Below are 23,426 nucleotides of genomic sequence, written 5' to 3' on the forward strand. Positions count from 1 at the left end.
CATGATCTCATTAAATGGTGGAGCAGGCTCGAGGGGCCGAATGGCCTACTCCTGCTCCTATCTTCTATGTTTTTATGTTTCTAAGACAGATGATGTTTACCCTTCCGACACCACCCCAGAACCTTGTGGAGGAGAGTCTACATCTGAATAACCAGGTCACTGTCAAATGCTGCCAGCATGCTGTCAATAGGGTTGCAAAGAATATTTTATTTTTGGGACTATTTATTTAATTTTCTCCTCACTTCGCCTGAGGTGCTGACTGGCTTGGCTATCCTCTCGTACTCTGCCCTATTGGCCCTTCCTCATACTTTAGCCTATAGAGTGAATGAGGGCATCACAGCAAAGCCTGACCCGTGACTCAGTGGGTAGCACACTCGCCTCTGAATCAGAAGGTTGTGGGTTCAAGTCCCACTCCAGAGACTTGAGCACAAAAATCTAGGCTGACACTCCAGTGCAGTGCTGAGGGAGTGCTGCACTGTCGGAGGTGCCGTCTTTTGGATGAGACGTTAAACCGAGGCCCTGTCTGCTCTCTCAGGTGGACGTAAAAGATCCCATGGCACTATTTCGAAGAAGAGCAGGGAAGTTCTCCCCGGTGTCCTGGGGCCAATATTTATCCCTCAATCAACATCATTAAAACAGATTATCTGGTCATTATCACATTGCTGTTTGTGGAAGCTTGCTGTGCGCACATTGGCTGCTGCGTTTCCTACATTACAACAGTGACTACACTTCAAAAAGTACTTAATCGGCTGTAAAGCACTTGGGGACGTCCAGTTGTCGTGAAAGGCACTGACCTCCCCCAATTTCTATTTGTGAGGAACTTTAGACAGAGGCGGTGGCAAATTCCTTCGCTTACCATTCAGGCCGGAACACAAACCTTCCAGCAGGAGTCATTGAATATCGATCAGGAGTGGAAACTTTGGGTGATTTTTCTCCTCTCTGGCCCAGGTGCACAGAAGTTAGTTGCACTGCTTCTATCGTCACACTGGCTGAGGTCACGTAACACAGCGCTGATCAAACCAGGAACCAGTGCTCCCTCTAATTTATTATTTTGTGCGTGGTCCCTTTAAATTTGCTGCGCGGTGTCTCTTCCAGCGGCAGGAGCTGGCGAGCAGCCTGCGTGGGACCTCGCGATTGGTGCGTGGCCGCGCACCTTCGGGGGAACATTGCTAGGGACCTCCCTGAATCGTATAGCTCATCTTCACAACAAGCGGTGTGCTTACCAACTGAGCCATTGGGCGAGTATTGATAAACAAATCGGTTAAAACATATTCATATATAGTCTTTCGCCAATGGACTGAGCAAGGAATGTCTGAATTTAAATAAATTTTTGTATTGTTGACATTCAGTGTAAATTAATACAGAATAGAAAATTTGAAACATTATGACTGTTATTTTCCTGTGCCTACAGGTGTGTACGCGCCCGCAATTTCTGGGTTTTCACGCGCGATAACCTGGAACTTGCGATCTGTCAAGAATTTTCTTGACAGAGCGCAGCCATCCCTGGGAAAGGGGCATCCGCGGGCAGAGAGTTGGGTTATTTGCCTGGCGAATGCCCGTGAAATTCTTACCCCTGGTCAAAGCAGGCGTAAGGTGTGCTTTTACCAGCATAAGAGTTTAAATGACTATAAAATAATTTTTTAAAAGTTATTTAAACATTAAGACACATGTACAATAAGTTAGTTATTTTTAGACACTTTAAAACATTTAAAATTATTTTTCAAAAAATAAATTTTTAGTTTAACTGTTTAATTAAATTGTATTTTAATTAATTTTAAATATGTGATTTAAAAAAAAAAATGTATTTGGTATGCAAATGTGTTTTTTTTAATGTGCTCCCCATTCATGCTCACGGGGTTTCTGTACATACGGAATCTCCATAAGTATGAATGGGGATTCCCCTTCTGTCATTGGTTGGGCCGGCCCACGTGATCCCAGGAGCGCTCGCGAACCGCCTGGGCCCCCGGGATATGCGGGCCTCTACGCAGACGTTCGTGTAGAGGCCCAGGAGCGTGAGTCTCCATGGATCCTGAGGCAGAAGGTAGGCGTGGATTTTGTTTGCGGATCGGAGGCGTTTCCCCGCGGAGAAACCTCCAATCCGCAAACTCAGGCCGAACGTCATTAAAATCAAACACCGACAGCGTAAGTGCAATCAGAACCGGGGACAGTCAACGGCCAACTGGTTGAGTGACATACTACTTAACTGGAAATATTTTTTGTACTGTATCACATTACTGTTTTACTTAGAACTAGTACCACACTAAGGATTAATGCAGGTAGTGATGTAAGCTTTTAAATTAAAGATCATTCTAAAACATGTAACGCGGACTCGAATTACACTGAACATTATAGTTTGCAAACACAAATAATCAATCAATCAATCAATCACGGTGATGAATGGTGTCGGGCAAAGAGTATATGATGCAAACCCACAGCATCCTCTAGTGGTTACTCAGAGTCAGCTCCCAGAGCAACTACAGATTGGTTCTCTCTCCTTGTACAAGACGTGCTTTCAGACACCAAACATCCTGGAAAGATAAAACCACAGAAGTATTAGCATTGCATCCCTTCTGATCTGACTGCAAGACAGCTCGGTGCATTGGGATTGTCGTAGATGCCAATAAAGAAAGAAAGACTTGCATTTATATCGCACCTTCCACGACCGCCGGACGTCCCAAAGCGCTTTACAGCCAATGAAGTACTTTTTGAAGAGTAGTCACTGTTGTAATGTAGGAAACGCGGCAGCCAATTTGCACACAGTCGCCTCTGAGTCAGAAGGTTGTGGGTTCAAGTCCCCACTCCAGAGACTTGAGCACAAAAATCTAGGCTGACACTCCAGTGCAGTGCTGAGGGAGTGCTGCACTGTCAGAGGTGCCGTCTTTCGGATGAGACGTTAAGCCGAGGCCCCGTCTGCTGTCTCAGGTGGACATAAAAGATCCCATAGCACTATTTTGAAGAGATGGAGAGTTCTACCCAGTGTCCTGGCCAATATTTATTCCTCAATCAACATCACAAAAACAGATTATCTGGTCATTATCACATTGCTGATTGTGGGAGCTTGCTGTGTGTAAATTGGCTGCCGCGTTTCCTACATTACAACAGTGACTACACTTCAAAAGTACTTCATTGGCTGTAAAGCGCTTTGGGACGTCCGGTGGTCATGAAAGACGCTGTAGAAATGCAAGTCTCTCTTTCCTTCAAATGTGATAGAGGTCATATAGAGCAGTGTTGTCCAATAGAAACTGCTCACTAGCCACAGGTGTGCCTACGATGACACCGTTACAGAAATTTGGAGCAGGCAAACCTTGTTTTGCGAGTGGTGTCTCAAGAAATTCTATATTCTGTATTTGATGACTTGCTGCCATGTTGCTGTATATTAATATTTTCTGCAAGGATAGAGCGGTGTTTTCCTTTGCACTACGGACGATGTTTTTTTGAAACCGCGGGGTGGGAGTCCTTCGGCGCACGCCATCGGCTCTCCGGGATTGTGTTAACATTTGCAGGAGACCCCTCACTTTGTGCAAATTGATGCTTTCGAACAGTAGCTGTCCGTGGATTGATTTACATAAAAAGACAGGCCAGGGGGCAATGTTGCCTGTAAGCTGTGCGTGTGCGCGCGGCTGGGCAGGAATCGGTCAGGTCCGACGCCGGTCGCTCACCGGCTTTTAGAAACATAGAAGATAGGAGCAGGAGTAGGCCATTCGGCCCCTCGAGCCTGCTCCGCCATTCAATGAGATCATGGCTGATCATCCAAATTCAGTAGCCTGTCCCTGCCTTCTCCCCATATCCCTTGATCCCTTTAGCCTTAAGAAATATATCCAACTCCTTCTTGAATATATTTAATGAATTGGCCTCAACTGCCTTCTGTGGTAGAGAATTCCACAGGTTCACCACTCTCTGGGTGAAGAAATTCCTCCGTATCTCTGTCCTAAATGGCTTACCCCTTATCCTTACATTGGAATTTAAAGGGACCACGCATCAAAAGAAACAGGCCGCGCAGAACAAAGTGCAGCTTACAGGGGACATTGGCCCGGGGGTACTGTAACAATAGAAAGAGCTTGGCCCGGGGGGTACTGTAACAATAGAAAGAGCTTGGCCCGGGGGGTACTGTAACAATAGAAAGAGCTTAAACTCTTAGCGACTGTTTTTGATTGCAAGATGATATGTTAGTTTGACAAAATAATTTTTTTGTTTTTAAGTACCTACCGCCATAGTCACGTCTTTGTCGATGCCGTACTTTTGGCGTCCAATCTCAAGAACCTCTTCCTCAATATTTTCCTGACTGGTGCCCTTTATATCAATGTAGTAGCAGTCAGCACTTGCGAAGTGGCACGAGATTGCCTAAAATATCGGATTGCAAACGCAGAATACAGTAAGTGCGCAGTAAACAAAAAAAAAAAGCTATTCATGAGAACAGTCCCAGGATATTCTGCTGGGAGTTACACGGTCCACTGGCACTGACGGTTAGACTTGTCTTTGAAACCAAACAGCAAATCATATTTCCATACACTTATATGCTATTTTAGAATATTTACGTCTTCCTGAATCACTCCCCATTCTCTGGCAAGAAAGGATAAGCAGGCAACCTGCTTCCTGGATTCTAGGAACACAGGAACGGGAGGAGGCCATTCAGCCCCTCGAGCCTGTTCCGCCATTCAATGAGATCATGGCTGATTTGTGACCTAACTCCATATACCCGCCTTTGGCCCATATCCCTTATTACCTTAGGTTAACAAAAATCTATCAATCTCTGATTTAAAATTAACAGTTGATCTAGCATCAATTGCTGTTTGAGGAAGAGAGTTCCACACTTCTACCACCCTTTGTGTGTAGAAGTGTTTCCTAATTTCACTCCTGAAAGGTCTGGCTCTAATTTTTAGACTCTGCCCCCTAGTCCTAGAATCCCCAACCAGCAGAAATAGTTCCTCTCTATCTACCCTATCTGTTCCCCTTAATATCTTGAAAACTTCGATCAGATCATCCCTTAACCTTCTAAATTCCAGGGAATACAACCCTAATTTGTGTAATCTCTCCTCGTAACCTAAACCTTGAAGTTCGGGTATCATTCTGGTAAACCTACGCTGCACTCCCTCCAAGGCCAATATATCCTTCCTAAGGTCTCCTGAAAGGTCTGGCTCTAATTTTTAGACTATGCCCCCCCCCAGTCCTAGAATCCCCAACCAGCGGAAATATGTCCCTCTGTTACCGGCTGCTTGAAGGTGCATAATAGTGCTTCATAAGCTTCCATCTGTTATTACCTCTTTCCGATTAGGAAAGCGCAAACACAGATTGCAGTAACTGCTGTAAAAAAATGGTTTTCAGTTTTCATGGTAAGACAGACGGAATCTCGGAATGCGATTCCCCAAAACACTGATGAAAATTCCTGGATTCCATATACTAAAAATGGAACACGGCTTATTCAATCCCTGTAAATCACTGGCTCTGAACATAACACAGAAGACTTCTGACTTGTAAGACAGAATTTCTTGTATATAAACATCAATCAACTCAGATACTTAAAAATGGCAGAAGAAATACTAGCCCAGTGGCTCTATTGATAAATGTATTTGAGGGTCTGGTATTCAGTCATATAGCTCAGGAATGTTCCAGGTTCACTTTGTGGAGTTGAATTTGTGGCACCCCATCCACCACCTTAAACATTCACTCCCTCCACCCGCGTACCGTGGCTGTAGTGTGTACCATCTACAAGATGCACTGCAGCAACTCGCCAAGGCTTCTTTGACAGCACCTCCCAAACCCGTGGGCCTAGAAATTCACTATGGCCCCGCCAGCTGGCGAGCGCCCAAAAGTTAGCGCTGGGCGGGAAGCCTATAGCGATCGTCAGATATTCATTGTTAGCGCCCCAATTCAGAACCGGGCGCTATACCAGGGTGTGCCCGCCTCCGCTTGGGGCGCTGACACTGAATATCTGCGCTCTTGGCGCCGCTGCGCCAGCCGCTGCGGAGCGGCAGGCTGCGGTACTGCAGGCCTCCTCCTTCTCTTAAGGGGGAGCTGCCTGCAACGGGGAGATCGCCGCTGGATAGCGCCGGCAAATGAGCCCGGCACCACGGAGAAGTGCCGGGCTCGCGGAAAGCAGCCGGCAATGCCACGGGGGGGGGGGGGGGTGGAGGAGGCCGGGGAAGGAGGTGCGGGCAGGCGGCTGCCGAAAAAGCGGCCGGCCACACCTTCTGCTTTAAAGCGCCCCACTAAGGCAGCAGGACGGCCCCGTTTTCTGGTCGCTGTTTGCGGCCGCTTCGGAGGAGGCGGCCGCAACTAAATATGGGGATCGGGCCGGTTTCGGGGCGGAACCGGGGCACTGCGCACACCGATGACGTAATCGGTGCCGGCGCAGCGCTAACGGCTACCGCCGCCAATACCGCTGCGCTGAATATCTGCGCAAACTCATTTCTGGCGCAAAATCACTCTTTAGGCGTTAACTGGGCGCAAAGCTGGCAGCGCCTTAATGAATTTCTAGGCCGTGACCTCTTCCACCTAGAAGGACAAGGGCAGCAGGTGCATGGGAACACCACCACCTCCAAGTCACACACCATCCTGACTTGGAAATATATCGGCCGTTCCTTCATCGTCGCTGGGTCAAAATCCTGGAACTCCCTCCCTAACAGCACTGTGGGAGTACCTTCACCACACGGACTGCAGTGGTTCAAGGCGGCGGCTCACCACCACCTTCTCAAGGACAATTAGGGGTGGGCAATAAATGCTGGCCTTGCCAGCGATGCCCACATCCCGTGAATGAATTTTTAAAAAGTTAGCTGATTTCATACAAGACGGTGGTGGAAAATCTTTTGATCTGCTTCATGAAGTGTGTGCGAAGTGTCTCTCATTACAAGTGGCCCCTTACCTTTCGGAAGCCCAGAGTCCGATTCATTCCTGATCCATGGATGAGCAGAGGATGGAAGAACACTGTGTCACCCTTCTCCATTACAAGATGAACCCTGGGCTGATTGGGGTCATAATCACGCACGCCATGATACATCTTATTGACGCCACCCTGAAGATACAGTGGATGGGGAAACAGCATATTACATTCATGGGTAACACAAGCCCATTATCTTTGGCTAGGACTATATGAAATCAGAATAGTCATAATTTAACTTATAAACACCCAAAATTGTAAGAGACTTTTTGTTGAAAAGGCAAATTACTAGATACAGGAAACTTTCTGGTATCCGGCACAGACGGGACCGACGTGGTGCCGGTTATCAACAATTCCGGATAACCGAACGCTATAGTGAAAGATACGGGCCTTAGAGCTCCGTATGAAGCAACAAACCCTGTTAGCAACAGCTTCAGAAGAACGTCCACAAGTTGCAAGCGTCTCTGTAGCTTAGCAACAGCTGCAGCCAAACCCTTGCCTTCCTCAATTTGTTGCTGTGCAAGTAATAAAAGTTAGCTGAAACCGACTCCTGAATTTTGCCGGTTAACCGACATTTCTGGTTATTTAGGGGCCGGTTAATCGAAAGTTTCCTGTACAATAATTTTGACAGTTGCAGAAACATTAAGCCTTTATTAGGATATAATTCTTGCACCAAAATAAAAAAAGTGTAAGGTTATTTTTTAGTAGGTTAATGTGGAATACTAAACCATCATTTTATTTAAAAATACAATTAGCGAATAGGATTTAATTTCATAATTAATAGAGCGATCTAAAATTAAGTAGGATCGTGTTTTAAAACGCCATAGTACTTGGCCTTCTTTAGCCGGTTCTGAACAACCAGAGCAGTATTGTATTGGGCGGTGGGGACGCTCTCATTAAGTGAAGCCAGTTATGGAGAAAGGATCGCTGTTTAGAAACGACTCTATTATACCATTGGGTAAGTAGCTGAAATGCTGCATTGTTGTCGAGTGACCAACAATCCTCCAAAGTCAGTCTCAAATAATGTGTACCCAGGCCATGGCTGTAGAGTCCTTCCCACAATGCTCAAACGTACCTGCTTAAAAACAAATTAAAAAGCCGTCCTGACAGCATCGGGGGAGGTCTCTCTATTGGCCGGACTTCCAGATCCAAGGAGGACAGCAAAAATAGAAGAAATAGTCCCCCCGGCCCAAGCAGTTTCTCCCTTGCTCGTCCAGACAGCGGCCGCGCAGTAAACTGCAGGGTCCCGCACCGGCTTTTACTTTGTGAATACCGCGCAAGCGCAGAAATTTAAAGAGACCGCGCATTGAAAGAAACAGGCCGTGCAGAACAAAGCCCAGCTTACAGGGAACACTGGTCTGGTCTCGAGACATTTTTAACATAAGGACATAAGAAATAGGAGCAGGAGTCGGCCATTCGGCCCCTCGGGTCTGCTCCGCCATTCAATAAGATCATGGCTGATCTGATTTTGGCCTTAACTCCACTTTCCTGCCCGCTCCCCATAACCCTCGACTCCCCTGTTGCTCAAAAATCTGTCTATCTCATATATTCAATGACCCAGCCTCTACAGCTCTCTGGGGCAGAGAATTCCAAAGATTCACGACCCTCAGAGAAGAAATTCCTCCTCATCTCCCTCTTAAATGGGCGACCCCTTATTCTGAAACTATGCCCCCTAGTTCTAGATTCCCTGACGAGGGGAAACATCCTCTCAGCATCCACCCTGTCCAAAACCCTCAGAATCTTCTATGTTTCAATAAGATCCCCTCTCATTCTTCTAAACTCCAATGAGTATAGGCCCAACCTGCTCAACCTTTCCTCATAAGACAACCCTTCCATCCCAGGAATTAACCTTGTGAACCTTGGCTGAACAGCCTCCAATGCAAGTATATCCCTCCTTAAATAAGGGGACCAAAACTGTACGCAGTACTCCAGGTGTGTTCTCACCAGTGCCCTGTACAGTTGTAGCAGGACTTCCCTACTTTTATACTCCAACCCCCTTGAAATAAAGGCCAACATTCCATGTGGCTTTCTAATTACTTGCTGCACCTGCATGTTAACTTTTTGTGTTTCATGTACGAGGACCCCCAGATCCCTGCTTGACTAATCTACTGGAATTTTTTGAGGATGTAACTGGTAAAATAGATAAGGGAGAACCAGTGGATGTGGTGTATTTGGACTTTCAGAAGGCTTTCGATAAGGTCCCACATAAGAGATTAGCGTGCAAAATTAAGGCACGGGATTGGGGGCAAGGTATTGACTTGGATAGAGAACTGGTTGGCGGACAGAAAGCAAAGAGTTGGAATAAACGGGTCGTTTTCCGAGTGGCAGGCAGTGACTAGTGGGGTACCGCAAGGATCGGTCCTGGGACCCCAGCTGTTCATAATATATATTAATGATCTGGACGAGGGAATTGGATGTAATATCTCCAAATTTGCAGACGACACAAAGCTGGGTGGGAGGGTAAGCTGTGAGGAGGATGTCGTGAAACTCCAGTACGATTTGGACAGGTTGGGTGATTGGGCAGAAACATGGCAAATGCACTATAATGTGGATAAATGTGAGGTTATCCACTTTGGTGGCAAAAACAGGAAGGCAGATTATTATTTGAATGGCAATAGATTGGGAGAAGGGGAAGTGCAAAGAGACCTGGGTGTTATTGTGCACCAGTCGCTGAAGGTAAGCATGCAGGTGCAGCAGGCGGTTAAGAAGGCAAATGGTATGTTGGCCTTCGTAGCAAGAGGGTTCGAGTACAGGAACAAGGATGTCTTGCTACAGTTGTACAGGGCCTTGGTGAGACCGCACCTTGAGTATTGTGTGCAGTTTTGGAGGGAGTGCAGTGAAGATTCACCAGGCTGATACCTGGGATGGCAGGAATGACGTATGAGGAGAGATTGTGTCGATTGGGCTTATACTCACTGGAGTTTAGAAGATTGAGAGGGGATCTCATCGAAACCTATAAAATTCTGTCAGGTCTGGACAGACTAGATGCAGGAAGGATGTTTATGATGGCCGGGGAGTCCAGAACCAGGGGTCATAGTCTAAGGATAAGGGGTAAGCCATTTAGGACTGAAATGAGGAGGAACTTCTGCACCCAGAGAGTGGTGAACCTGTGGAATTCTCTGCCACAGAGGGCGGTGGAGGCCAGTTCATTAAATATATTCAAGAAAGAGTTGGATATATTTCTTGAGGCTAAAGGGATCAAGGGATATGGGGAGAAGGCAGGGACAGGGTACTGAATTTGGATGATCAGCCATGATCTCATTGAATGGCGGAGCAGGCTCGAAGGGCCGAATGGCCTACTCCTGCTCCTATCTTCTATGTTTCTCAGTACCGCCACAGTAGTCTCTCTCTCCATTTAAGTTATATTTTTCTTTTCTATTCTTCCTAACATTTTCCCACATTATACTCCATCTGCCAAATTTTTGCCCACTTACTTAACCTATCTATATCCCTTTGCAGACTCTTGATGTCCTCCTCACAACTTGCTTTCCCACCTAACTTTGTATCGTCCGCAAATTTGGCTACAATACACTCGCTTCCTTCATCCAAGTCATTAATATAGATTGATAATAGTTGAGGCCCCACTAGTTACAGATTGCCATCCTGAAAATTATCCATTTATCCCGAATCTCTGTTTTCTGTTAGTTAGCCAATCCTCTGTCCAATCTAATATATTAACCCCAACACCGTGAGCTCTTATCTTATACAGTAACCTTTAATGTGGCACCTTATTGAATGCCTTTTGGAAATCCAAATACACTACATCTACTGGTTCCCCTTTATCCACCCTGCTCGTTACCTCCTCAAAGAACTCTAATAGATTTGTCAAACACGATTTCCCTTTCATAAAACCATGTTGACTCTGTTTGATTGTATTATGATTTTCTAAATGTCCTGTTACTACTTCCTTAATAATGGATTCCAGCATTTTGCCAATGACAGATGTTAGGCTAACTGGCCTGTAGTTTCTTGCTTTCTGTCTCACTCCTTTTTTGAATAAGGGCGTTACATTTGCGGTTTTCCAATCCGCTGGGACTTTTGCAGAGTCAAGGGAATTTTGGAAGATTACAACCAATGCATCCACTATCTCTGTAGCCACTTCTTTTAAGACCCTAGGGTGCAGGCCATCAGGTCCAGGGGACTTGTCAGCCTTTAGACCCATAAGCTTGCCTGGCACTTATTCTCTAGTGATAGTGATTGTTTTAAGTTCCTCCCTCCCTTTTGCCCCTTGATTTTCCACTATTACTGGGATGTTTTTAGTGTCCTCTACTGTGAAGACAGATACAAAATATTTGTTCAATGCCTCTGCCATTTCCTTGTTTCCCATTATTATTTCCCCAGTCTCATCCTCTATGGGACCAACATTTACTTTAGCTACTCTCTTCCTTTTTATATACTTGTAGAAGCTCTTACTGTCAGTTTTTATATTTCTTGCTAGTTTACACTCATAAGCTATTTTCTCCCTCTAATATATTTTTAGTCATCCTTTGCTGGTTTCTAAAATTTTCCCAATCTTCTGGCCTACCACTAATCTTCGCAACATCTTATGCCTTTTCTTTCAATTTGATACCATCCTTAACTTCCTTGGTTAGCCATGGTTGCTTCATTCTTCCCTTCGAGTCTTTCTTTCTTACTGAAATATATCTTTGTTGAGCGTCATGAAGTATCTCTTTAAATGCCTGCCACTGCTTTTCTACCATCTTATCCTCTAATCTATTTTCCCAGTCCACTTTAGCCAACTCTCTCCTCATAACTTTGTAATTGCCTTTATTTAAGTTTAATACTGTAGTTTCAGACCCAAGTTTCTCACCTTCAAACTGAATGTGGAATCCTAGCATGTTATGATCACTCTTCCCTAGAGGATCCTTTACTATGAGATCATTAATTAATCCTGTTTTATTACACATTACCAGATCTAAAATAGCATGTTCCCTGGTCGATTCCGCAACGTATTGTTCCAAGAAACTGTCCCGAATACATTCTATGAACTCGTCCTCAAGGCTGCTTTTGCCAATTTGATTTGTTCAATCTATATGAAGATTAAGATCGCCCATGGTTATTGCAGTTCCTTTCTCACAAGCCCCCATTATTTCTTGATTTATACTCTGTCCTATAGTGTAGCTACTGTTAGGGGCCCTATAGACTACCCCCACCAGTGCCTTCTTTCCCTTACTATTTCTTACCTCCACCCAAATTGATTCTACATCTGGAACTTCCGAGCCAAGATCATTTCTCAGTATTGACCTGATCTCATCCTTTATTAACAGAGCTGCCCCACCTCCTTTTGCTTTCTGTCTATCCTTCTGAAATGTCAAATACCCAGGAATATTTCATTTTTGTCAGGTTATTTCATTTGCCTTCCCTGCTCCTCTCTCTGGACTTTCCTCGACCACTACCCTCTCCCTCCAATTTTCCACCCAATGTGATCATCTTCATGCGTCGCCAATAGTGTTATCGTTTTTTTTAAAATAAGAGATTTTAAACGCGGACAGCACTGTAGCGTAGTACATACCGTCCACTCTGGGTAGTCATGCTGTTTCAGTCTGCCCTTGTGTGTCCCTGGCACCACAACGAGGCATCCATTGTTGCGGTCCACTCTCTCCATGGCAGTCCAGGCACACACAATCCGGTCTGCAGGCCTGAATGAGAAATAGTGCAGATCCTGGTGCATTGGATGGCGAGACGTCTTCTTTCCTGAAAACACACACGTACTGAGGTCACTTTCTATTAGTGAAAACTTAATTCTCCCTCTCTGTACTGCGTACAGTTCTGGTAGCTACATAACAGGAAAAATGTGACTGCACTAGAGAGGGTAACGGAGGAGATTTATGAGGATGTTGCCAGGACTGGAGAATTTTAGCTATGAGGACAGATTGGAAAGGCTGGGGTTGTTTTCCTTGGACGAGAGGAGGCTGGGGGGAGATTTAATTGAGGTGTATAAAATTATGAGGGGCCTAGATAGAGTGAATAGAAAGGACCCATTTCCCTTAGCAGAGGGGTAGATAAGATGGTTAAGAAGGTTTACAGGATACATTCCTTCATCAGCCGAGGCATAGAATATAAGAGCAGGGAGGTTATGCTTGAACTGTATAAAACACTAGTTAGGTCACAGCTAGAATACTGCGTGCAGTTCTGGTCACCACATTACAGGAAGGATGTGATTACACTAGAGAGGGTGCAGAGGAGATTTACGAGGATGTTGCCTGGACAGGAGAATTTTAGCTATGAGGAAAGACTGGATAGGCTGGGGCTGTTTTCTTTGGCACAGAGGAGGCTGAGGGGAGACCTAATTGAGGTGTATAAAATTATGAGAGGCCTAGATAGAGTGGATAGGAAGGACCTTTTTCCCCTAGAGAGGTCAATAACCAGGGGGCAGAGATTTAAAGTAGTTGGTAGATGGATTAGAGGGGAGAAAATACAAGAAACTTTCGTTTAACCGGAGGTTAAAAGTCCGGAAAGCTCTATCTACCGGCAAAATTCAGGAGCCGTTTCCTATAAGTTTTTTTACTTCTCGTTGCTTTTTTTTTTTCCAGTCAGGCTCTGCAAGGTCTAGCTGAAGCTGTTGCTTAGCTACAGAGACGCTTTTAAGCTGCGGCCGACTGTTTTGACGCTGTTGCTAAGCAACAGGGTTTGTTGATTCACACGGAGCTCAAAAGCTCCGTATGTTTTAACATTAGCGCTGGTTTCTACGGCAGTTTTGATGGTACGGCACCAGCTCGGTCCCGTCAGTGCCGGATACCAGAAAGTTTCCTGTAGAAAATAAATCTAAGGGCGGGGGGGGGGGGGTCTTTTCAGTAAAGGAATATCCCTTATTCAGTTCAATGCCTCAAAGATTTGCCACTGGAATATTTTCTGTTTATGATACTGGAACAGCAAATGATATATTTACTAAAGGAAATTGTCAGTCTTACCTGACTGTTACAATCTGTCACTGTGCTAGGTTTAAATATGCATTTAGCATACCTTTACTTCCCTTACCTGCATCTGGGGGCTTGTTAATCAGCATGGTGTGCATTGCCATGATGTTAGGTCCAGTAAAACACTCCACGTATTTCAAGGTCTACAAGCATAACCAACCGTATTAAATTAAGAAGGAACTTCATCTAAAAGACAAATTATACAGATATTTTCTACCGATGAATTGGCTGTCAATCGTGGCTTTCAAAAGGTCATTGGATAAGTGCTTGAAGGAAAACAACTTGCAGGACTACTGGGAAAGGGCGGGGGAGTGGGACTAGCTCGCAGAGAGCCAGCACGGGCTCGACAGGCCGAATGGTCTCCTTCTGTGCTGTAACCATTCTATGATTTTTTGATTCTGAGAGATTCAGTTGGCAAATTAAGGAGTTAGATAAGCATTTCAGAAAAGAAAGGCCAGCGCCTCGCACCACCTCAGGACATCCCAAAGCACTTTACAGCCAATGAAGTACTTTTTGAAGTGTAGTCACTGTTGTAATGTAGGAAACACGGCAGCCAATTTGCGCACAGCAAGCTCCCACAAACAGCAATATGATAATGACCAGATAAATCTGTTTTAGTGATGTTGATTGAGGGATAAACATTAGCCACGACACCGGGGAGAACTCCCCTGCTGTTTTTCGAAATAGTGCCATGGGATCTTTTACATTCACCTGAGAGCAGACGGGGCCTCGGTTTAACGTCTCATCCAAAAGACGGCACATCCAAAGGCTCCCTCAGTACTGCACTTGGAGTGTCGGGCAGCACGGTGGCATAGTGGTTAGCACTGTTGCCTCACAGCGCCAGGGACCCGGGTTCAAATTCGGCCTCGGGTGACTGTCTGTGTGGAGTTTGCACATTCTCCCCGTGTTTGCGTGGGTTTCCTCCGGGTGCTCCGGTTTCCTCCCACAGTCCAAAGATGTGCGGGTTAGGTTGATTGGCCATGATAAAAAATTGGCCCTTTGTGTTAGGGGGGATTAAATACGTGGGGTTACGGGGATAGGGCTTGTGTGGGATGGCTGTCGGTGTAGGGACTGGGTGCTAGGGTTTGGATGATCAGCCATGATCTCGTTGAATGGCGGAGCAGGCTCGAAGGGCCGAATGGCCGACTCCTGCTCCTATTTTCTATGTTTCTATGTATGTCAGCCTAGAATTATGCGCTCAAGTCTCTGGAGCGGGACTTGAACCCACAACCTTCTGACTCCGAGGCGAGAGAGAGCTGCCCACTGAGCCACGGCTGACACCTAAAAGAATAAAAATATTAAAGGGTTCGGGGAAAGGGCAGTTAAGTAGGGTTAGATTGGATTGCTCTGATGTGGAATTATGGCACTAGCATAACGGATTGACTGACAGCCTTTGGTACTGAAATTTCTATGATTCTATGTAAATGTTTCAGATTATTAATGAAACAAAAGTTATAGCTTCTGCTAAGAATGTTTTTATTTTAAGAGAAAACCTTACAAGCCCTTAATCTTACACTAACATTTCCTTCTGAATTTATATATATATATATTCTCGGGTCTCTTTCATTTACGTGTATTAAATATATTCTTTATATTTAGCCTTTTATCCTCGTCTCTCACCTCTGGCAAGCAGCAGTATTTAAACAGTGTTTCATTGTTCTGAAAATGTTGGATCTTAGAAACAGCTTGCTGATCTTGAACGTATTCGGATTTAGCAATGGTTACATCTCTCATCACCGTTAATCCCGGAACCATAACTTCTCTCCGGCAGATCCTCTCAAACTCATCTCTGTAACAAAGACAAACAACTTTCAGTTTCAAAGTGTAAAATTTACATTTATTTAGTATATGCACCACAATAATAACTACAAGGGTCAGGGGTTATCAGTTTACTCCTGATAATCAAATCCATTTTATTTTTACATGGAATGGAACAAATGGATTTATGGTTATCTGGTTCCCCCTTTTTGAATACGGGCTCCACATTAGCCTGGTTCCAATCTGCTGGAACCTCCCCAGTGTCCACTGACTTCCTCATAATGATTGTCACTACCTCACAAATCACCTCCCTCATCTTGCTCAGCAATCTGGGTTAAATACCATCCCTCTCAAGCACTCTCTTTGTTTTGAGCCCTTTTTTAAAGCCTTTTTATGGTTTCCCGCTCATTTATATCGAAGTCATTCATCTTACGTAGCTTATCTTTGTTTAGGGAGGGCGTGCTGCTAATCATAGAAAAGTCCAGCACAGGAGGCGGCCATTCGGCCCTGGAGCAGAAAGGAATACAGCTATTCTTTGCGATTTCTTCGGCAGCACCTCCTAAACCCACGACCTTCTCCACCGAGAAGGACAAGGGCAGCAGGCGCACGGGAACACCACCACCTCCAAGTTCCCCTCCAAGTCACACGCCATCCTGACTTAGAAATATATCGCCGATCCTTCATCGTCGCTGGGTCAAAATCCTGGAACTCCCTCCCTAACAGCACTGTGGGAGCACCTTCACCACACGGACTGCAGCGGTTCAAAGCGGCGGCTCACCACCACCTTCTCACGGGCAATTAGGGATGGGCAATAAATGCTGGCCCTGCCAGCGACGCCCACATCCCATAAACGAATAACAAAAATAAATGGCTGCTCGGCGCCCAGGAGAGAGACAGTATGTCCGGCACAGCGGAGGTCAGATAGAAGGTAAAGTTCCTTCTACATGGCGCCAAAGCTGCCTTAACTGTAACCTCCAATCCTGCACCATAACGGGTTTGTGGCTCGCCTGAGCGAGATTGACAGTTTAGCGCAAGTCACGATGAATTAGAAGAACATAAAACGTAGGAGCAGGAGTCGGCCATTCGGCCCCTCGAGCCTGCTCCGCCATTCAATAAGATCATGGCTGATCTGATCTTGGCCTCAACTCCACTTTCCCGCTCTCTCCCTATAACCCTCGACTCCCTTATCGTTCAAAAATCTGTCAATCTCCACCTTCAATATATTCAATGATATATTTATGGACAATTGGTTCGGCTTGTTCACACCCACAAATAACTGGGTTGAAATTGCTGCCAAAAAGGCTCCCTGGGCTGTTGTAGACAAGGAAGGTTTTATTCCCTTTCTGTGGTGAGTTCACTGATCACCACACAATAGGCTTGTTAGCAAAATTTTATCCCGTGGGATAAAGGAGGCAGTAGCAGCATGGATGCAAAATTGGCTAAGGGACAGAAAACAGAGAGTTGTGGTGAATGGCTTTTGGTTTGGATTGGAAGGAGGCAACGTTCCCGCTGAGCTGTGCGGCCGCACAGCTGTCTGCAGCTCCCGCGCAAGCCGCTCACCGGCTTTTCAATGCGAGATCTCGCGCATGCGTGAAATTTTGAATGGGCCGCGCAGCTCGTTAAACGGACCGCACACCCAAAACGAAAATTAGGGGAACATTGCAGGGAGGTATAGAAACATAGAAGATAGGAGCAGGCCATTCGGCCCCTCGAGCCTGCTCCGCCATTCAATGAGATCATGGCTGATCATCCAAACTCAGTACCCTGTCCCTGCCTTCTCTCCATATCCCTTGATCCCTTTAGCCTTAAGAAATATATCCAACTCCTTCTTGAATATATTTAATGAATTGGCCTCTACTGCCTTCTTTGGTAGAGAATTCCACAGGTTCACCACTCTCTGGGTGAAAACAATTCCTCCTCATCTCTGTCCTAAATGGCTTACCCCTTATCCTTAGACCCCTGGTTCTGGACTCCCTGACCATCGGGAACATCCTTCCAGTATCTAGTCTGTCTAGTCCTGTTAGAATTTTATAAGTTTCAATGAGATCCCCTCTCATTCTCCTAAACTCCAGCGAGCACAAGCCCAATTGACCCAATCTCTCCTCATACGTCATTCCTGCCATTCCCAGGTATCAGCCTGGTGAATCTTCGCTGAACTCCTTCCATGGCAAGAACATCCTTCCTCAGATAAGGCGACCAAAACTGCACACAATACTCAGGGTGTGGTCTCACCAAGGCCCTGTACAACTGCAGCAAGACATCCTTGTTCCTGTACTCGAACCCTCTCACTACAAAGGCCAGCATACCATTTGCCTTCTTAACCGCCTGCTGCACCTGCATGCTTACCTTCAGCGACTGGTGCACAAGGATGCCCAAGTTTCGTTGCACTTCCCCTTCTCCCAATCTATTGCCATTCAGATAATAATCTGCCTTCCTGTTTTTGACACCAAAGTGGATAACCTCGCATTTATCCACGTTATATTGCATCTGCCATGCTTCTGCCCAATCACCCAACCTGTCCAAATCATACTGGAGTTTCTCGGCATCCTCCTCACAGCACACACGCCCACCCAGCTTTGTGTCGTCTGCAAACTTGGAGATATTACATCTAGTTCCCTCGTCCAGATCATTAATATATATATTGTGAATAGCTGGGTGGTATAGAGTGGTGTTCCCCAGGGTTCAGTTCTAGGACCATGATGTTTCCTCTTCTGAATACTTGGAGGAAATAATCACGCAGTATATTCACTGTTTAATGCTCATCCTCAGTTTTTAGCCTGTTTTACCTCTTCTCTGATTGCTCTCTTACTGTTGTAATACTGAAATAATTGAATGTGAAGAGCTTTGGGGTGTCCCGAGGATGCGATAAAGGTGCTTTATAAATGCAAGCTTTCTTTAAAACCCGACAACTTACCTAAAGTGGTCAAGATTTTCATCAGAAATCAGCTTCTTGATGAGAAGGAATCCATTTTCCTCATAAAACTGCCTCTGCTCGGAGGTGAGTTGTCCGTTTTCCAAAGTATAGCTCGGTGTAAAGATAGTTTCAAAAAACAAGACTGAATGCAATTTCTTTTTAAGAGTACAAAATTCACACAAAAACCACGATGTTTTATGTTTGTGCCCATTATGCGCTATCGGACATACTATCCTGTAGCTACTCTGAGATGATCACGCCATTTTATTTGTAGGGGTTCCAGTTGACTGGTGCAAATGCAAGAGTCCTTATACTGCAACAACACAATACGTTCTAATTTTACTCAAGGGACGATACCATTGCAAAAGGCTCAGAATAACAGGGAATATACGACACAGAAACAGGCCATTCGGCCCAACCAGTCCATGCCGGCGTTTATGCTCCACTCGAGCCTCCTCCCGTCTTTCCTCATCTAACTCTATCAGCGTAACCCTCTATTCCCTTCTCCCTCATACGCTTGTCCAGCCTCCCGTTAAATGCATCGATACTATTCGCCTCAACCACTCCCTGTGGCAGCGAGTTCCACATTCTCACCACTCTCTGGGTAAAGAAGTTTCTCCTGAATTCCCTATTGGATTTCTTGGTGTCTAGAAAAAGAGACCCAGCCTGTTCATCCTTTCCCGATAGGTATAACTTTGCAGTTACGGTATCACAGAATCACAGAAAGCCCACAGTGCAGATAGAGGCCATTTCGGCCCATCGAGCCTGCACCGATCATCCTTGTAAATCTTCACTGCACCCTCTCCGGTGCCTCGATATCCTTTTTCTCGAAGGAGGAGCAAGAATGCACCTCTCCCCTCCGAAAAAAGTGGCTGAAATTCCTGTTGACGACAAATTTGGTGAAAAAGTCAACAGCAAGGTTATCAGCAGCAGGAATTTCATCCCCAAATATCAGTTTAACAGCTCGACCTGGTCACTTAACAGGTTGCTGGGATCTCTGGTGTACCTTTCGTTCCCCGTTCCCCCAGTCAGCGCGGGGGCCTAATTAAGCTGCTCGACACATCTGAACGGAACGGAAAAGTAAGAAAAAAAATGTGAACATTTAAATTTTTTAGAATTCCTAAGAAGAATTTACTACATTCAGGAATGAGACTTAAGAGTTTAAACTGTTCAATTTCTGGACCAGAGAGGTTGATTGGCGCTGCATTAACAATTACATCGTTAAAAGGGTACTTATGCTCTTCGTTACCAGCCCTAACTTTCTGCATGAGTTAAATGGGCAATTAATGCGCGAATCCAGTAAGTTCTTAAAAATAACGGGGAGGCTGAGGGCAAGATGCCGTTTGTGCGGAGCCAATGGCGGAGCGGCATAAATCGACCGGCAAGTTCTGGAGATTCGCGACTCGGGCGTATCTCTTAATGCCCTGAACTCGCTGGCCGACTTGTGCATAAATCATGGAGTGCGCCGTTAACACGCCGTCATCATTCCAGCAAGATTTGGCCCAATACTTACCGGGGCCTTCCAGGATCAGTGTGTGTAGTGACTTCTGCAGACGTGGGAAAGGCTGTCTGAAACATGGTTAAAGGAAAATAACACAAGCTTTCACTGAGTGCATATTTTTTGACATTTTAGGTGAATAAAAACCACACGATAATTCCTGGGTGTGAGAATGCAAATATATTCTTTATTTGCATTTTTTTTTACGCAGCCTGAAAGGGTGGTGGAAGCAGATTCAATAATGAAGGGAATTGGATAAATACCTGAAGGGGAACAATTGGTAGGGCTATAAGCCATGTTCCCCGTCATTTGTTTTTGGGGTGGGGGGGGGGGATGCCGTGCAGCCCATTCAAAACTCTCTGCATGCACATTTTTTTCAGTTTAAAAGCTGGCTCACCAACTGCGCAGGAAACCTGGAGCGCTGGACGGCTTAAAGGGAACATTGACTATAAGGGCAGCAGAATGGGACTAATTGGATAGCTCTTTCAAAAAGGCACGATGGGCCGAATGACCTTTTAAAGTCATAACGGCACAAAAGGCAGCCAGTCGGCCCATCGAGTCCGTGCCGGCTCTCTGTAGAGCAATCCAGTCAGTCTCATTCCCCCGCTCTTTCCCCGTAGCCCTGCAAGTTTATTTCCCTCAAGTGCCTATCCAGTCTCCCCTTGAAAACATTGAGTGTCTCCACTTCCATCGGCAGCGAGTTTCAGGTCCTCGCCACTCGCTGCGTAAAAAAGTTTTTCCTCACGCCCCCCCTGTATCTCTTGCCCAAAACCTTAAATCTGTGTCCCCTAGTCCTTGTACCATCAACTAGTGGGAACAGCCTTTCCCCGTCTAGCCTATCCAAACCCGTCATAATCTTGTACACCTCCATCAAATCACCCCTCAACCTCCTTTGTTCTAATGAAAACAAATCCAGCTTCTCCAACCTGTCCTTGTAGTCAAGATCCCCCATCCCCGGAACCATTCTGGTAAATCTCCTCTGCACCCTCTCAAGGGCCTTTTGTGTGGTATCATTCTATGATTCTATCATGAGGTTCTATTTTTTTGTGACCTTACTGTGCCAATGGGATGGAAGACCGGGTAGCTCAGGATTACGTGGATTCCAGCCTCAGGTTGCCTTCCACCCTGAACTCTCTGACACGGCCTCCTTCCATCAACAAGGGCGGAGAAATCAGACATCGCAGCATCCAACCCGCAAGTGGCACTGAGATGCCCAGCTGGCGTCCGCAGTTCACCAGTTCAATGCAACCGAAGCCGGAGACCCCATTTCGCTTGGGCCTCAGGCAGGCGTCTTTGGGTGCGTGTTGCTATTGCGCCACCTGTTTGGCACCAGAAACTGGCGTATGTTGAATTTCTGCCCCCACGGTCATTTCCGGAAAGGAGTGAAAGACACAAGGCAGAAATGGAATGTGTGTGAGAAGCAAACAAAAATGAACTGATATGCCTAAGCAAAAAAAAGAGACTAGTATTTATATAGTGCCTGGGACATTCCAAAGTGCTTAACACGTCAATAAAGGCAAACTTTTCGCCACAGAGATCGCAAAATCTTTTGTGGGCTGCTTTCTTCGCAAATTACGGGCTTCTTTGAAATAGCGCCATGGGATCTTTTAACATCCACCCGAGAGGGTATTTGGTTTAATGTCTGATCGGAATGATGGCCCCTCCGACAGTGCGGCGCTCCCTCAGTGCCGCCCCTCCGACAGTGCGGCGCTCCCTCAGTGCCGCCCCTCCGACAGTGCGGCGCTCCCTCAGTGCCGCCCCTCCGACAGCGCGGCGCTCCCTCAGTGCCGCCCCTCCGACAGTGCGGCGCTCCCTCAGTGCCGCCCCTCCGACAGTGCGGCGCTCCCTCAGTGCCGCCCCTCCGACAGTGCGGAGCTCCCTCAGTACCGCCCCTCCGACAGTGCGGCGCTCCCTCAGTGCCGCCCCTCCGACAGTGCGGAGCTCCCTCAGTACCGCCCCTCCGACAGTGCGGAGCTCCCTCAGTACCGCCCCTCCGACAGCGCGGCGCTCCCTCAGTACCACCCGTCTGACAGCGCGGCGCTCCCTCAGTACCGCCCCTCTGACAGTGCGGCGCTCCCTCAGTACAGCCCCACTGACAGTGCGGCGCTCCCTCAGTGCCGCCCCTCCGACAGTGCGGCGCTCCCTCAGTACCACCCGTCTGACAGCGCGGCGCTCCCTCAGTACCGCCCCTCTGACAGTGCGGCGCTCCCTCAGTACAGCCCCACTGACAGTGCGGCGCTCCCTCAGTGCCGCCCCTCCGACAGTGCGGCGCTCCCTCAGCGCTGCCCCTCCGACAGTGCGGAGCTCCCTCAGTACCGCCCCTCCGACAGTGCGGAGCTCCCTCAGTACCGCCCCTCCGACAGCGCGGCGCTCCCTCAGTACCACCCGTCTGACAGCGCGGCGCTCCCTCAGTACCGCCCCTCTGACAGTGCGGCGCTCCCTCAGTACAGCCCCACCGACAGTGCGGCGCTCCCTCAGTACTGCCCCTCCGACAGTGCGGCGCTCCCTCACTACTACACTGGGAGTGTCAGCCTAGATTTTTATGCTCAAGTCTCTGTAGTGGGCCTTGAACACAGAACTTTCTGACTCAAGAGGCGAGAGTGCCACCCACTGCCATTTCTCTCTCACTCGATCACAGCTGCGATCTGTGTACATCATCACAAACGCCGTACGTTGCGAGTATTTTTAGACCAACACAGCGCTGGGTAATATCCCCCTAATCCGGCCTTTGGCTGACCACAGGCAACACTTTCTCTGGACTCTGGCCGCTCCCGTAAATTTGCGCCACCGGTTCTCCCCCCGCCGCCGTAACGTTGGCGGAAGAGCCACAGAAACCCGACGACGGACGGACCGAGAGAAGCCACCGGCGGAAATTGATTTCAAAAAACAAAAGGATACAACTGGGCCTTTCAGATGTTGCAGAACAAGTTTCAGACGAGCACCCGCGGCCATTGCAAAAAAATAAATGCACGAGTGGGAAATGCACAACGCAGAAATAGCAAAATGAAAGCACCCTGCCCCCTAGCACTGGGCGCAAGTCACGGGTAACAGAAGAACCGCCCCTGGAGGCTGCACACACGTCCCACGCCTCTTTATTCAAATCCCTGTGTCCCTGAGCATTTATTGTGAAAGGGCTCTTTATGCAAAATACAATTAGTTACCAGCCCCGTGGCTGCTTGCAAAAAATTCCAATTCAATGCAAAAACAAGCCCATCCTAATTACAATTCTCTAACTTCTTGTCCATTTAAAGATCTCCCCCCCCCCCCAACCAAGTAAAATTCAGGAGGATAAGGTTTCCAAATAGAAATTTAAAAATGACGAGGTCGAGAAAGAGCAACCCATCCTTTGGCCAGGAACTTAGTGAGAGAACAGCGAACAAACATCTTAACAAAAGCAAAATACTGCCGCTGCTGCAAATCTGCACTAAAAAGAGAAAATGCTGGAAATACTCAGCCGGTCAGGCA

At 46.8% G+C, this 23,426-nt stretch overlaps 1 protein-coding gene across 2 annotated transcripts; it reads right to left on the reverse strand.

Moving 5' to 3' along the window:
- Positions 1-1,313: 1,313 nt before the first annotated feature.
- Positions 1,314-23,003, reverse strand: phyh (phytanoyl-CoA 2-hydroxylase). Of its 2 annotated transcripts, XM_086010794.1 has the most exons (9): positions 22,860-23,003; positions 19,977-20,032; positions 18,464-18,574; positions 15,412-15,580; positions 13,853-13,934; positions 12,387-12,568; positions 6,860-7,009; positions 4,207-4,341; positions 1,314-2,528 (listed from the first exon to the last, which is right to left on the reverse strand). In XM_086010794.1, the coding sequence occupies exons 1-9, from the start codon at positions 22,911-22,913 to the stop codon at positions 2,475-2,477; spliced, it is 993 nt and encodes a 330-aa protein (XP_085866920.1). In that variant the 5' UTR covers positions 22,914-23,003; the 3' UTR covers positions 1,314-2,474. The 2 variants fall into 2 exon arrangements, with proteins under 2 accessions (XP_085866920.1, XP_085866921.1); XM_086010795.1 differs by lacking the exon at positions 18,464-18,574.
- Between the last annotated feature and the right edge of the window lie 423 nt (positions 23,004-23,426).

The sequence above is a fragment of the Somniosus microcephalus genome, chromosome 17 (assembly GCF_052327205.1).
Source record: "Somniosus microcephalus isolate GS21.2 chromosome 17, FLI_Smic_1.0, whole genome shotgun sequence".
NCBI lineage: Eukaryota > Metazoa > Chordata > Chondrichthyes > Squaliformes > Somniosidae > Somniosus > Somniosus microcephalus.